At 41.0% G+C, this 14,385-nt stretch overlaps 2 protein-coding genes across 3 annotated transcripts; one reads left to right on the forward strand and one right to left on the reverse strand.

Annotated features, from left to right (window-relative positions):
* Positions 1-1,448: 1,448 nt before the first annotated feature.
* ttbk2b (tau tubulin kinase 2b) lies at positions 1,449-9,952 on the forward strand. Of its 2 annotated transcripts, none has more exons than XM_074685321.1 (15): positions 1,449-1,713; positions 2,182-2,304; positions 2,419-2,566; positions 2,849-2,922; positions 3,033-3,173; positions 3,291-3,395; positions 4,405-4,470; positions 4,589-4,681; positions 4,772-4,897; positions 4,999-5,156; positions 5,418-5,607; positions 6,280-6,494; positions 6,574-7,021; positions 7,327-8,021; positions 8,830-9,952. In XM_074685321.1, the coding sequence occupies exons 2-15, from the start codon at positions 2,236-2,238 to the stop codon at positions 9,173-9,175; spliced, it is 2,874 nt and encodes a 957-aa protein (XP_074541422.1). In that variant the 5' UTR covers positions 1,449-1,713; positions 2,182-2,235; the 3' UTR covers positions 9,176-9,952. The 2 variants fall into 2 exon arrangements, with proteins under 2 accessions (XP_074541422.1, XP_074541421.1); XM_074685320.1 differs by having other exon boundaries at positions 8,827-9,949.
* A 105-nt stretch (positions 9,953-10,057) lies between these two features.
* churc1 (churchill domain containing 1) lies at positions 10,058-14,352 on the reverse strand. The gene is made up of 4 exons (XM_074685322.1): positions 14,176-14,352; positions 13,823-13,958; positions 11,443-11,513; positions 10,058-11,349 (listed from the first exon to the last, which is right to left on the reverse strand). Exons 1-4 carry the CDS (start codon positions 14,212-14,214, stop codon positions 11,257-11,259), a joined length of 339 nt encoding a protein of 112 aa, XP_074541423.1. The 5' UTR covers positions 14,215-14,352; the 3' UTR covers positions 10,058-11,256.
* Positions 14,353-14,385: the final 33 nt, after the last annotated feature.

The following is a 14,385-nucleotide window of genomic DNA, read 5'->3' on the forward strand; positions in this document are numbered from 1 at the left end:
TTTACTCAGGATCTTTCTTGTTGGGTTTAGTCACGTCATGATGCATCTCTGCCTCATCAGATGTTGCCTCCAGCAGATTGTGGGACTGAATGGGCATTGTTGTAAAAAAAAAAAAAAAAAAAAAAAATCATTTATGCTTGGGAAAATGTAATCATTTTCTCGGTCATCTCGACTGACAAAAACAAAACTAATATTTGTTGCATCTGACCCCATTAGTATCATCTGACTTCAGTCATATGAGTTTCCTGATGGTGCTGGGGTGATATTTGTTTTAAAATGCTGTTTTGTCACTGCATGACACTCGTTTATAACACTGCTATTCTGGCACTGAACACTGGATGGAGCCTTCTGGTCTGGATAAAGATGAGTTTGAGTAAATGATTATGTAAACTGTATCAAAATGCTTAATTTTTAACATCATTTTGTTTTTTTCAATACACACAACCAAATACATGGAAGAGACAGCTGGCAGGTCTGCAGAAGAAGGTCATTGGTACCCTCCCCATCGGTCCCAGAAGGTCATTGCAGAAACGGCTGACTGTTCTCACAGTGCTGTATGGAGCATATTCATGAAAAGTTCACTGGAAGGGATGTGGTATGGAAAGGGACATAATCAACCTCATCCTTGAAGGGACTGCCTAGAGAAGTCAATTTAAAAACTCCAGAGAGCTTCACAAGAAGTGGACTGACTTGGTGTCAGTGCCTAAGTAGCCACCACAGATGTCTTCAGGAAAGGGACTATAACTACCAAACTCCAAGTTGCTTAGGAACTGGAGATGTCAGGGACGTTTTCCGTGGCTCAAAGTCCTCTTTAAAGATGAAAGTAAGTTTTGCAGTTTAGTTGAAATCACTATTCCAGAGCCTCATGTACAGTGTTACATTGAACCTACAGTGTGACGTTTATGCAGAATTTATTTATTTATCTGTCTATCTATTTATTTGGGGGAATGGAGCATGCTATCTATCTGTTTGTATTTTCATATATCTTTCTATTTTTATGATCTCTGCCCTGACCTTCCAAAAACTACAGATGAAACTTAGATTTATGGCTAACTCTGGCATATTGGCATATGTGCTTTGTTAAAGTTTTCATTGCTATGCATTATCCTATGTAATGAATAAATTATTGAATAATTTAACATACTTAGTTTCTGAACTTCATGAGGTATAAGTCATAAATATGCACAAACCGTTTTAATGAACGAATGAATGAACTGAACATCATGAGCTGTCATAAAATGTACAATGACCGAAGAATAAATAAAAGTTCAAATTATGGAATTAAATTTATTTTTATAAATAACTTTCAATGTAGGCCTGCAGTTTGTTTTTCGTTTTCTCAGCGCAGTATAAACCGCAGGAAGTTGTGTTTCCAGCCAAGTCAGTCAGTGTTTTGCATATTATTTATTACGGCAGCAGCAGTGCTCCTCTCTGTTTGCGATGCAGGAGTTTGCGGTGCAATCAGGGGAGACTAGCGCTGTGACGTCATCGCCGCTGCTGTGAAAGGGAGCACATCGTTCTCCATCCATTAGCTGTGGGCTGGCTAGCTAGCTAGCTAACTGTAGCTAACACCAGCAATGGTCCACAACCATACTCCCATTTCTGAAATAATCAGAATGGTATGACCTGGTTCACCACGGACACACATTGGGACTATGGGGACTGTCTGGATTTTAAACACTAACTTGGATTGTAATGATGCGACGAAGCGAGGTAAGAGGTCAGAGCGGTTTGCTGCCTAACGGTTATCCTTATAAGAGTGCTAGTTAGCTTGTTTACACGACCACCCGAGCCGCCGCAGTGAACGCCACCGCCTTCCCAGATTAGCCTTCTTTGCAGTTGATCCTCTTTTACACTCGGTTTATGGACAGTTATGACGCTACGCTAGTCACGGCTGTGTTATGCCATAGATTAAAAAAAAAAGAACCCCCCAAAACAGGCTATGCTAGTTACTGTGTTTCAATGGACATTTATGCATTAGTTAGCATCTTTACGAACCATGGAAACTGTAAGTGTTGCTAACCTTTAAAGCTACTGATTGGCATTCTCCAAATGAGACTGCCACGCACAGTTAAACCAAATCAGACAGCCGTTTCCATGTTTTTGCATACCAATTAGCATGCAGTGTGCTGTGACTGCCAAAGGAAGGAAGGGATTTTAAACTGTGCTCTCTGATTCCAGTGACGGGCTCACGTCACTGATGCCAGGTGCAGGCTGTAGCTGAGAGCACTCAGGATGAGTGGGGCTGGAGAGCACACAGACATCCTGTCAGTGGCAGACGTGGTCAGAGACAGATGGAAAGTGGTAAGTGTCACAGAAATTGGAAGAAATGACAAAAGGTGAAATCGCACTTTCCCATGTTGAAATCAGTCAAACTTTCATACATCTAACTTTGGTCTGTATGTCTTTCTTTTTCAGACAAGGAAGATCGGTGGGGGTGGGTTTGGAGAGATCTACGAGGTTTTGGATCAGTTGAGTCAGGCCACCGTTGCCTTAAAAGTAGAGTCAGCTCAACAACCCAAACAGGTGCTGAAGATGGAGGTGGCTGTGCTGAAAAAGCTTCAGGGTGAGAGATGCCATGCTGCTTACGTCTAAGAACCACTGACAGGGAATGTCAAAAAATCAAGAGTGTATGAAGACACTTCTCCAGATTCTTACTGTCGATCTTGCTGAAGACATGCATTGTTTCATTACTTTTGTATTTTCAGAATGATATGACATTCATACTAATCATTTTTATGCCTTAAATTTATTCCGTGATCAAGTGGCTTTTGGCTAATGTCAACATACTCTGCATCAACAAGATTTGATTTTGACACTATCCACGGCATGCATCTTTCTGTCACAGGCAAAGATCACGTGTGTCGCTTTGTGGGCTGTGGCCGCAATGACCGTTTCAACTATGTAGTGATGGAACTCCAGGTAGGATTTTGTCCACTCATTGATGATCAATATTAAATGATCTGCTGACAACAATCACTTCCTGCTTTATGAATCTAACTTTTAATTCTTACTTCCTGGGGTTTCTCAAGGGGAGGAATCTTGCAGATTTGCGCAGAACCATGACCCGCGCTACCTTCTCTGTTTCCACAACTCTGAGGCTTGGAAAGCAGATTTTGGAGGCCATCGAAAGCATCCATTCTGTAGGCTTTCTGCATCGTGACATTAAACCTGTAAGCTCACCTAGAACTCCTCATGCTTTGCATATGTAGTGTCATTTAACTTATGCTTACAAAAGGGAACTGGATCTATAAATAGTTGTTTGATATGAATGTGTTTTCATTTTATAGTCTAACTTTGCAATGGGAAGACTGGCCAGTACCTGTAGATGCTGCTACATGCTTGATTTCGGATTGGCCCGCCAGTTTACCAACTCCAGCCAAGAAGTCCGTCCAGTAAGTACTCTGTTATAAAGTACTCTACACTTTATACAAATGCCTATAGTTGATTATTTATAGTAACTGGTGTAAGGCTCACACAGACTTGGTTTAAGTCTCATGGGGCGTACTGTACCTGATATTATCTTTGTCAGAGGCAAAATCCCAAAAAGTCTTAAAGGGACAGTTCAGTTTTTTTGAAGTGGGGTTGTATGAGCTCTATGTGACCACTAAGGACATTAGATACAGTACAAAGTTGTCTCCTCTCCCTCAGTAAGACAGTGGAAGTCCGTGGATGTTTCCTCTGTATTCCTTTCAGTCGCCATCTGTAGCAGCTCTGTGTGCTCCGGTTCATACAGGTATCCTTTTGGTTCCAAAGTGAATGGCACTTCATCGTCGCTGTCATAGTCACTCATTTTGAATTTCCTACACTGCCACATAATCCTTAGAGTACAAACAAAAGAATTACGATACTTGATCAAACTTACAAGAGGCTACAACCGGCGCCCGAAGCATAGCTTGTTTACATTCCCTACAGCTGAAAGGAGGAGGGGGGACGGAGCGCACCAGCGCTGCGCGGAAGGATACATGACCAGTTAGTTAGGTCCGAATAAATGTTTATATTTCCGAAGACTTAATGCACTTAGAAATTATTTTATGTAGCGTACTCTCAAACTGTGGTATTAATTTTTGATTTTAGTTCTTGTAGGCAGAGAAAATTGCCTTTGAATTTGGTACCGTCTCACCCCGTTAGCGCCTATTTCCTCGTCACCAGCGAATTACAGTTTGTGTCTTACTGAGGGAGAGGAGACAACTTTCTACTGTATCTAATGTCCTTAGTGGTCACATAGAGCTCATACAACTCCACATCAAAAAAACTGAACTATCCCTTTAAGTCTTCAAGTCATTGCTGGCCCCTACTTGTGTATGCAACTATTTTGTGATCATTGTGTTGTTGTAATCCTTGCCTGAAAATGTGTCTCTGTTCTACTTTATCATATTTGATAACATCCTTATTTTCTTTCAGCCTCGTCCTGTAGCAGGCTTCAGAGGGACTGTGCGTTATGCTTCAATTAATGCCCATAAGAACAAGGTGAGAGTGAACCAAATACATTCAGCTTTACACTCTTTACTGTATCTACACATATTCTTTATTTTCTTTTTCCCCCTTAACATTTAACCCAGTCTTCCTTGTTTATCCCTTTACATAGGAAATGGGCCGTCATGACGACTTGTGGTCCCTCTTCTACATGCTGGTTGAATTTATGGTCGGTCAGCTACCGTGGAGGAAAATTAAAGACAAAGTATGTAACTGTGTATTATTTACAGTAAGACTATAAATAACAACATATGAATTCATTCTCACGTGTATTTTTATTCCTTCTTATTTTCAGGAACAAGTAGGAAACCTAAAAGAGACATATGACCATCGTCTTATGCTGAAACACCTGCCCTCAGAGTTTAGTACCTTCCTTGATCACATCCTGACCTTGGACTACTTCACTAAGCCTGATTATCAGGTCAGCCATCTCATTTTTGTTTTTATTTTTTTGCTTTTGCACACAGTGTTTATTTTCCCTCTCAAAATAAATGCTGATGCCTGTTCTCTTTTGCGTGACAGCTCCTGATGTCAGTGTTTGAAAACGCCATGAAGAGCCACAGCGTGCTGGAGAATGACCCGTACGACTGGGAGAAATGTGATTCAGAGGATATGCTGACTATCACTGCCGCAGCAACCACTGCACAGCAACTAACCCGTCTCACTCCAGCCTACTTAGGGTATTTGATCCTAAAGAAAGCTCCAACTCTGTTAATGCGAAATACGTAGAGATATTTTTGTTCTATTAATAGCTGTTGGTTTGTTTTTGCTGTTCCTGATTCAAAGTCCTTCCTACACAGTCTGTTGGATGTGAGTTCAAGTGTATAGCTGCAGCTTTTTTTAGCGCCTAAATGTGCGCAGTCAGAGATCCCTGACAAGTTGCTGCTCTAAATTGTGCCGTTGAAATGAGCTGCAGGGTGACCTTCCCCTCTCCTCCACAGCATGGCCAACGCTTCAGTGCTGCCGGGCGAGCTGCAGAGGGAGAACACTGAGGATGTCCTGCAAGGGGAGCGCCTCAGTGATGCCGACAACTGCCCCCCAATCCCCACACCGACCACCCCAGGTGGAGATGTTTGGGAGGAGATGGACCGCAATCGAAACCATAAACACGCCCAGCCAATAATCAGGAAGGTCAGTGGAATGTGTTTTACTATAACTTTTTACATCTCTCTTCTACCACTGCTTCAATATTATTTTTATGCAACTGCATCTACTATGTCTGAAAACTCCCCCCAGACTCTCAGACTCAGTTCTCTGCACTTGAAGATATAATTGAAGCATAAACCCTGACAGCCTTAGCTTCTTCATCCTCTCCTCATGGACCTAGAAAGTAGCTATTTTTCTGTCTCCCCGACACTTAAAGCTCCTGTGAGGAGTTTAAGCTTGTAATGATACAGACTTAAACTCGTACTGATGTCTCTTTGTAACCTAAAAAAAACCAGAGTTCATTGGAGGCAACATTGATACTTTTTTTAGTATTATGACTGCCTGCTGGTGCCAGTAAAGGCATGCTGCGGATATAGCTTTTGTTTATTTTTTTCCCAGGAAATATGGCAAAGTTGAGCATTTAAACCAAAACAATATGTTTTTATTTTAGTCAGAAGGCCCTGAACACACAAATCAATAGGACTAGACCGGTAAAGTAGTAAAATACACAAGTTTTGCTCCAAAGAGGTCACCAAGGCTGACTCCAATTGAAAATCTCTCTCTGCTTAAAGTGGCATTACCGCATTGGAGGAAAAAAATGACTTGCTCCTCAGGGATAGGAATACACATAAGTTTAATTTGTTCCTCCGTCTCAAGGTGGTGAGTGAGGATGAACACAGTCAGAACCAGGGGAACCAGAGCCCAAACACTGGCTCTGTACAGAGTTCTCCAAGACGGGTGCGGTCAGAGACCATGTTCCTAGATCGGGCTGCACCTCTGCTGCGAAGAATGAGACACAGTCAGAGTCTGGCGTTTGAAAAGAGACTTGCACCTGAACCCAAACCCACCATTGAGCGCTTCCTCGAGGCATAGTAAGTACAAATGAGATCACAGATTATGTGTATGTGATTTTTCTGGTGGATAGAAACTCACCAGTTTTACTTGTTTCAGCTTGGGCAAACAGCGTCCTGTTCTTTCTCATGTTGGGGAGAAATCCTTTCCTGATGGTTTGCAGTCGCCCTCTTGTAATGAAGAAAACTCCGGAACTGCAACCCCAGACCCTGAGGAGGGCGCTGCAAGCAGTGGCTTTGTGGCTGTGAACCTTAGTCCTGTCCCTCAGGAGGGAGACTCTCAGGAGTGGGTGATGCTGGAGCTCGAGCAGGGAAGCGGCTCTGGAGCCGCAAAACTACCCAGTCTGGACAAACCTGGGACACAGACTTCTACTAAACCTGAGAACCAGCCCTCTGAGCAACAGGAAAGCCAGTCCACAGCTGTGCCAAGCAGTCCCGTTCTCTCGCAGATGGCCATGCCTGGCACGTGGTTACTTGGACACAGGAGACTGCCGGGGATGCTGGGACAGCTACCCTCGGTCATCATGGGAAGACCCCAAATGGAACAGGTTGGTGTGACCAAATATTTTCTTGTTACGAAAAGCATCACAGTGAACTTAGATTAAATGAAAAATCTTGTTTGATCTCTTTGTGGCCAAGAAAACAGATGTTTCAACCTTTTGTGAGATTAGCACCTGTATGACTGAAGGGCAGTTCAGGCAAAACACAGTTCAGATAGCCTCTCATCAGATATCCTTTGTCCCAGTGTTCTGCAGCATCATCATAAGACACAATTGTTTTCCTTTTTTTTTTTTTGATGTTTCTTCTACTCCTTCTGACTTCTTTTATTGAATTGTCCTTTGTTTCCTCTCAGAATCCCAGCTGTGGGTCTCCTGTGCAGGAAAAAAGTGATGCAATACCACTGGAGGCACCATCTGTTAAATCTGACCAACCACCAGAGGAAACTTTAAAGGATGGAGAGAGGTTGGAGTTTGGCCAAGCGCCAAGTCCAGCTAAAGGTCCCTCTGCTCACTTAACAAACGACAGAGACCCGGAGAGTGATTCTGGTCTGCCCGATCGATCCTCTGAGCCCAATCAGCAACCTCAAGCTGACACAGCAGGAGGTGCTGTGGAGAGCACCGTCACCGTTTCCTCATCTCCACCCCCAGCTCTGCTCAGGAGGAGAGACTCCCCCCTGTCTCCAAGACTGAGTCGCATCCCAGTACGAGACCCCAGTGCCCCCCTGGACTCTCCAAGCAGGGACCCAAACATGGAGAGGCGTCATCGCTGGAGCAGCCCAGTCCCTGGCTCTCCCACCCACTCACCTTCTCCATCTTTGTCCTGTGACAACCTGCCCTGTGCTTTACCCAGAGACAGGCTCTCCTCTGAGCGGGGCTCCAGATCTGACTGTGGGGGTGAAGACCCCCTTTCTCTGTCATCATCATCAGGTAGCAAAAGTAAGATCCCGCGCCCGGTGAGCGCCACCTTTTTACCTGAGCAACTCACAAGCAGGTTTCAACCCCGACCACCTCCTGGGAAACCACCAATCCGTTCCTGTGTGGACAACAGGTACAGCTTTCTTCTGTTAAGATGCTTCCATAACAGGTTAGAGTTCTTCAGGGTGTGTCCAGACAAAGATGGAAAGATTTGCAGCCTTTATTTATTTATTTACTTATTTGTTTTTTTCTGAGGACTTCAGATTTGATAAATAGTATTTAAGCTACAACCTCTTGTGGTGAAAGATGCTCAACAGCAAGACCATAAATAAAATAGATTATTAATAGTACTCAACAATAACATGCTGTACTGTTTCCTATGATGCCCTTGTCTAGAGCATGGGTTCCCAACCTCTCAGCTGATGCTCTCCAAAATAGCAGTGCCAGGAATCTTTGACCACTAATAGGCTAATCTAAAACAGATATCTACAAAGAAAACAAATAGGGCCTGTGATCATTCATTTAGCTGAAAGCTAGGCTTTCTAAACTAATCTGACATTTTCTGGATTTAGACAACTAAAGAGTTATGTGGCAACAAAGAAATTTATAAAACATTTTCTGAAAGCATACTGTTATGTAAAATGTAAACCCCTACTTTTGTTGATATTTTGACTGATGGATGAAATAGTCAACTGTAAATAGTATTGATTTTCGAGGGCATTTCACAACCTCCCTAGGGGGTCTCCCCACATCTTTGGGAACCAGTGGTTAAGAGGACACCAGTTTAAACCCAGTGTGAAAATGACGAACACTAACTGCAAGAGAAATGATGCTGAAGACTACATGGTTGGATGTCAGACACTATTTAAGTCACTGGATTTAAAGATTTGTAGGTGTACAGAGGGAATAGTAATCTTCTCTCCTGTTATTTTCTTCAGAAGACGGCGGTTACGTGTGCGAGCCAGCAGCACCAGCGACGCAGACTTCCTGGCCAGTCTGACCCAGCTAATGCAAGACCGCAGCGGGGTGCTCTTCAGCCCTCCTCCTCGCCCTCGAGGCTCCTCCTCCCTGCAGCGTTCGCTGAGCTCCTCTCCCTCTCGACAGGAATTACGCGAGGGCGGGGCTCTTCAGGGACGCAGCCGCTCTCCATCCAGCCTTTCCGGCTCTCCTCCTGCTCGGCATGCTCACCCACAAGACCGGTCAGGTGGGCACGTGCAGTGGGGCCACTGCTCTAGGGGACACGGTCTGATCCATGAAGGAAAAGGCTCAGGCAAAGTGAACCGATGACTGTATTTGACACGAGTGACTGATCCTGATGGTGCAACTGTAGCCAGAAACTGATTAAAATCCAGTCCCTGGTAGCATGTGTAAATATGGTATTTACTCAAGGGAATGTACTGTATGTACTGTAAAATGTATGATAAATTGTATGTATTTATTTATTTATTTGTTGGATGTCTCAGAATACTTGATGATGTGGCTTGATGCCTGCAGTACGAAGTTAAAGGGTTAAGATAGCCAGAAGATTGCCAACTCTTTACCTCTCATTTCACTCCTCTCTTAATGCTCCATGTAGGCCTAATATGAGACCAAAAAGACTATCTTCAATACTTGAGGGATGTAAAAAAAGATGCTAATTGTAGATATGTACCATTAAAGAAATGGTACACACTAATAGAAACCATGTACTCACATTAAAGACACTAATAATAGATAACACAAGCACTCTACTGACATCAGCGTTCATGTACAGAAACAGGGCATGCAGCCCCACTGACCTTACTCCTGAAAAAACACCTAGACAAATGATTCTGTGTAACAATGAACTGCTCATTTAGCATTTCACAGTGTTGTAGTGCTTTTCCTTTGCTAGAAATATTTGTCATGCAAAAGGCAACGCATATTAGAATGTACATGTAAGTGCACTCATCTTTCAGTATTGTAAAAGTGCATGAAAATCATTTTTTTGTTTTTATATTTATTTGTACAATCTGCTAAGACATCTGTATTTTTATTGAGCTGCTTTTGATCAAAATACATCATTATAGTAGACCATCAACAATGTTCTGTTTTGTTTCTTACATCAAGTAGACATTAGTAAGAAAGCAGTATGGCGATCATGTTTAGCATTTTATTCTTAATACAGCCAGAATACTATGACAATGATGAAATTAAAATATGTTACAGATTTTAAAAGTATTAATTTCTTTGTAGTTTAATGCTCTGTTCTTCTACATGCCCTCTTTAGTTACTCTGGAATTTTCTGTTTTGGTTTTTGCTCATATTTTAAGATTAGGAATTTTGGTTGACACCCTTCTTTAATTTAAGTGTGTTCAAGTAAAACAAAATTCCACAGAAGTATAATCAAAAGCTTAGAGGCACAGTCAGTTATCAGCTAAATAAAGGGAAAGAAAACTGAGAAGACACTTTTTTAAAATAACAGTGGGCCTATAAGCAGAAAGAGAGATAGGGACTGAATAGGGAGCATCATGATGTCAACTTTTAGGTTTGTAACAGAAGATACCTGAGACACTCACTCTTTTCTACCCATGCTAATAATAATACTTAATCTAATAGGTTACATGCATGGATTTGAGGTTTAGTCTTGGGTATAACAGACTCCTTATCCTAAAACTTTGATATGGTTAAAAAGAAAATACTTTATTTCCAGTTGAAACAGCTGTAGTCCCTTACATCTGCTGCATATAGGACCTCGGCTCTCGACAGTCTCAGTGTTAATGATGTAATTCCATCCAGATTTTATCACGCTAGCCCTCCACATTATTAAATGATTGATGCTTTGAATCAGGGATGTTAGTGGCATTAGATAAAACAGAAAAATCTCCCCCTTACACACAAACTTTGAAATATAATTAAATATATTTTCTATTATTTAACCTACAATTTATGCTACAGTGAAACAGACTTCTCTTCAAATATTTTCGAGTACCCATGCCCCTCTTTACATCATTTTATTAGATCTACAAACCTGTTTCAACAACATTTCAGTGCTGCAGAATTTCCATAGCTGTAGGCTGCATACAGGTAGTGGCTTGCATGCCCGGAGAAAAGTGACTACGTTACCAGTTATGCTCTACGACTGAGGATTGTAACACAAAATATCTTTCAAGTGGTAAAAAGAGCACAGCTAAGTTATCATGTGTATATAAAAAACTGTTTATTTAAAGTACACTGGCAATTGAAGAATACAGTAGTTCATACAAGGACCTCAATGTGGTGCTCTCAATTTAAAATGTGGATGTAATTGTAAGTAGTTAAAAGCAATCCCTGTAATCCTGAAGCAAGCAACCAGCTGTGGCATTTAAAACTGAGGGAAAAGGGAATGTAGAGCAGGTTGGGCTACAGGTTTAGAAGAGTGGTGCAGACTGTCTGGGGTCATCTGGTAACACACTGATGGAGTCCTCTGCCTTACCACACAGCATGCAGAGCATTGTATATTCCTGGACAAAAAAAAAACAAAACAAAAACAGGACAGTAAATCATGAAGGGTGAACAAAAAGTTTGACTCTCGACAACTCAAGGAGATACTGTACCTGATATTCATCAACAACACTGAAAGTGTATTCGTGTCTGGCGATGACGTGGTCACAGTTTTTACAAACATCTGAGAAGACAAAGAAGCAAGAAGAACGAGGATAAGTTTTACAGATGTTCTCGACTAATCACATTTCTTTATTACCAAACACTTTGGCAAGAAATCCCCTATGCTGTCTGCAGTTAACCTTTACTGTTACTATTAAAAACCAAGGTAGAAAATCCTTAACATTGAATGAGACTAGCACTGTAAAGCGCTTTCAACGGTTCTAGGCTTTAAGAATTGGTCCATTACCATTTACATTCTTGACACTAGGTGGGGCAAATAGTTAAGATTCCTGTTTGGGAGTCAACTGACCAATCATCAAAATACTTTGAAATAACTCATTTCAGTTCCAATTAACTCATGTCAAACTTAGCCATAAAGTCTTGTTTTATGAAGCTGAGGATACTATCAAACAACTAGGTCCTCTTTATCCCAAAAAATCCAGAGGCTTTCATCCATTCTTTTATCTCCCCTTGTTTGGACTCCAGTAACTCTCTGTACAAGTGTTTAAACCAACACAGTTTGCAGAGGCTATACCTAGTCCAAAACACAGCAGCACAATTTATCAGGAGAACCAACACAGAGACCTCCTGTTTTAGCTTCCCTTTATTAGCTCCTAAAAAAAACTTAGAATTGTTTGTAAGATTTTGTTGACTATTAAGGCACTATCCAAACTTGCTCCTAAATACATTTCTCATCTCCTCAGTCCATACATGCTCAGTTGTAATATGGGGTCAACAGCTCTGCTTGTTGTTCCTCAGTCAAGGCTAAGGACAAAGGTGACCAGGCCTTCCTGTCAGAGCTCCCATCCTCAGGATCAACTTGCCTGAGGAGATCAGATTGATAGACTCTTGTGGTCTTGTAAAAATGTAGTATTGCTGTGCTTTTGAGGAGATGTAATCAGTTTGCTTTTATTCTCAAAACACTGCTTTTATTCTTTCTCAGGTGATATCAAAGGCAGGATGTTCAATCTTTAATCTTCTTGTTTTTACTTTTGTTTTTACTCTAATTACCTTTTAGTTAGTGTTTTTTTAGCCTCATATATCTTTTGATTATCTTCTGTTATTCTTATTTTTGTGAATATTTGTCTTTTTCACATTTCTCTCTTTTATGATTTATCATATGAATATGTACCAAAGTCGGCTGTATAGTCAGGACCATGGATGCATATCGCAAGCCCTTTTAACATTCAATAGCTACATTTGACTCTCTATAATTAACATTATAGATATCAACAACATAATTGTGACTAGTCAAAATTCAATTTTGACTAGTCAAAAATACAGTTGGAGATATCTATAATTCAGTTTTGACTAGCCACAATGACAGTTAGAGATATCTGTATCTCAGTTTCCACTAGTCAAAACTGAGTTACAGATATCTGCAATGACTGAATTAGAGATATCTGCAAGTGACATTTAGGATGTGTAACGAGGCTAAGGACAGCTTTCAAGGAGTCATTGCAGATATCTGTAACTCAGTTTTGACCAGTGAAAACTGAGTTACAGATATCTCTAACTGTCATTGTAACTAGTCAAAACTGTATTATAGATATCTCCAACTGTATTTTAAAAGATATCTCGAATTTGAGATATCTCTAACCACAATTAATTTAAAGATATCTGTAACTTGATTATAGATATCTGCAACTAAGTTATGGCTATCCATAAATCTAGTTGCAGATATCTACAATTTCATTCTGACTAGGCATAATTCCAGTTCAAGATATCTATAACAGCATTTTGACTAGTCAAAATGTAATTAAAGATATCTATAAATACTATTATAGATATATTTAATGGAAGGGGTTGAAGATATCTTGATGTGGAATTGCGACTAACCAGAATGAAATTGTAGATATCTGCAACTAGATTTATGGATAGTCATAATTTAGTTGCAGATATCCACAACTCACATTGTGGCTATCCATAATTGAATTTAAGATATCTGTAATGAGACACCCCACATACATGAATGGGGAAAGGGGCGTGATTTGTCCTAGGAGGAATTAAGTTGTGGATAGGAATAACGTCATTGTGGATATCTGAAATGTTCAATTTGACTAGGAAGAATTGAATTGCGGATATCTGTATTACATATCCAGACAAGCTATTAAATGTTAAAAGGGCTTGCCATAGATGCAGCCTTGGTGAACCATGTTAAAAGTTAAATGCATTAATTTCCAACACAGCTTACTTCAAATAAATGTGTCATTGCTGCAGTTAAATGTCCCAACACATTTTTGGGCCCCTGTCAGTCCCTCTTAAAGGTATCTTTACAATTCTTTCTCATGCTTTGATGAGAAAACCAAAACAATACAAACAGTGACTAACGGTCATATGTTACTATCTCCTCTCCATCTTCATCCTCGGTGGCTTTATTACTGATCAGCACAAAGTCCCTCTGATGGCAGTTGACACAGCCCAGGTAGTTCATCAGGTAAGAGCCATTCTCCAGACAAGTGTTCCCCTGGACACAAAGATACCAACAGGATATTTTTCGATCCTTACTTTGCTGAGCGACGTTGAAGGTTGAACAGAGCATTAGCTTTACAGGAGCATCGTTGGGCGTTGTTTATAAAAGCTAACTACAACTTCAGCAGTATATCAAGTAATTCAGCATCAAAAACAAAAAAATAAATAAGAAGTTGCAACGTAACTGTGATCTCCCAGCTGACACAACTTACCCGATCCGGGTATTCTTTTTGCACACATCCGTTGCACATTTTATTTGTGGAAATTATTCCCTTGTACGAGTATTCGTGTCAACAAACTACGAAGAAGACTACCCAACGCTTAAAAACAGGGGTAAAACTCCTCTTCCGGACGTAACGGTGGTCCCAGTGTTTCATTAAAGCTGTAGAGCGCAGCAAAACCCGGAAATCCTTTTAAAAGCA

This window comes from Halichoeres trimaculatus, unplaced genomic scaffold, assembly GCF_033239565.1.
Source record: "Halichoeres trimaculatus isolate MK-OKI-2021-1 unplaced genomic scaffold, fHalTri1.1 fHalTri1_scaffold_13, whole genome shotgun sequence".
NCBI classification, from domain to species: Eukaryota; Metazoa; Chordata; class Actinopteri; order Labriformes; family Labridae; genus Halichoeres; species Halichoeres trimaculatus.

Bases quoted from the DNA above. Each gene is read 5' to 3' on its own strand.
- ttbk2b (XM_074685320.1), top strand. From the start codon at position 2,236: ATGAGTGGGGCTGGAGAGCACACAGACATCCTGTCAGTGGCAGACGTG. The intron at 3,396-4,404 runs GTAAGTACTCTG...ATTTTCTTTCAG, and splicing joins CCAGCCAAGAAGTCCGTCCA to CCTCGTCCTGTAGCAGGCTT. The intron at 4,682-4,771 runs GTATGTAACTGT...TCTTATTTTCAG, and splicing joins GGAGGAAAATTAAAGACAAA to GAACAAGTAGGAAACCTAAA.
- churc1 (XM_074685322.1), bottom strand. From the start codon at position 14,214: ATGTGCAACGGATGTGTGCAAAAAGAATACCCGGATCGG. The intron at 13,959-14,175 runs GTAAGTTGTGTC...CTTTGTGTCCAG, and splicing joins AAAAAGAATACCCGGATCGG to GGGAACACTTGTCTGGAGAA. The intron at 11,514-13,822 runs GTTAGTCACTGT...TTGTCTTCTCAG, and splicing joins GGAGATAGTAACATATGACC to ATGTTTGTAAAAACTGTGAC.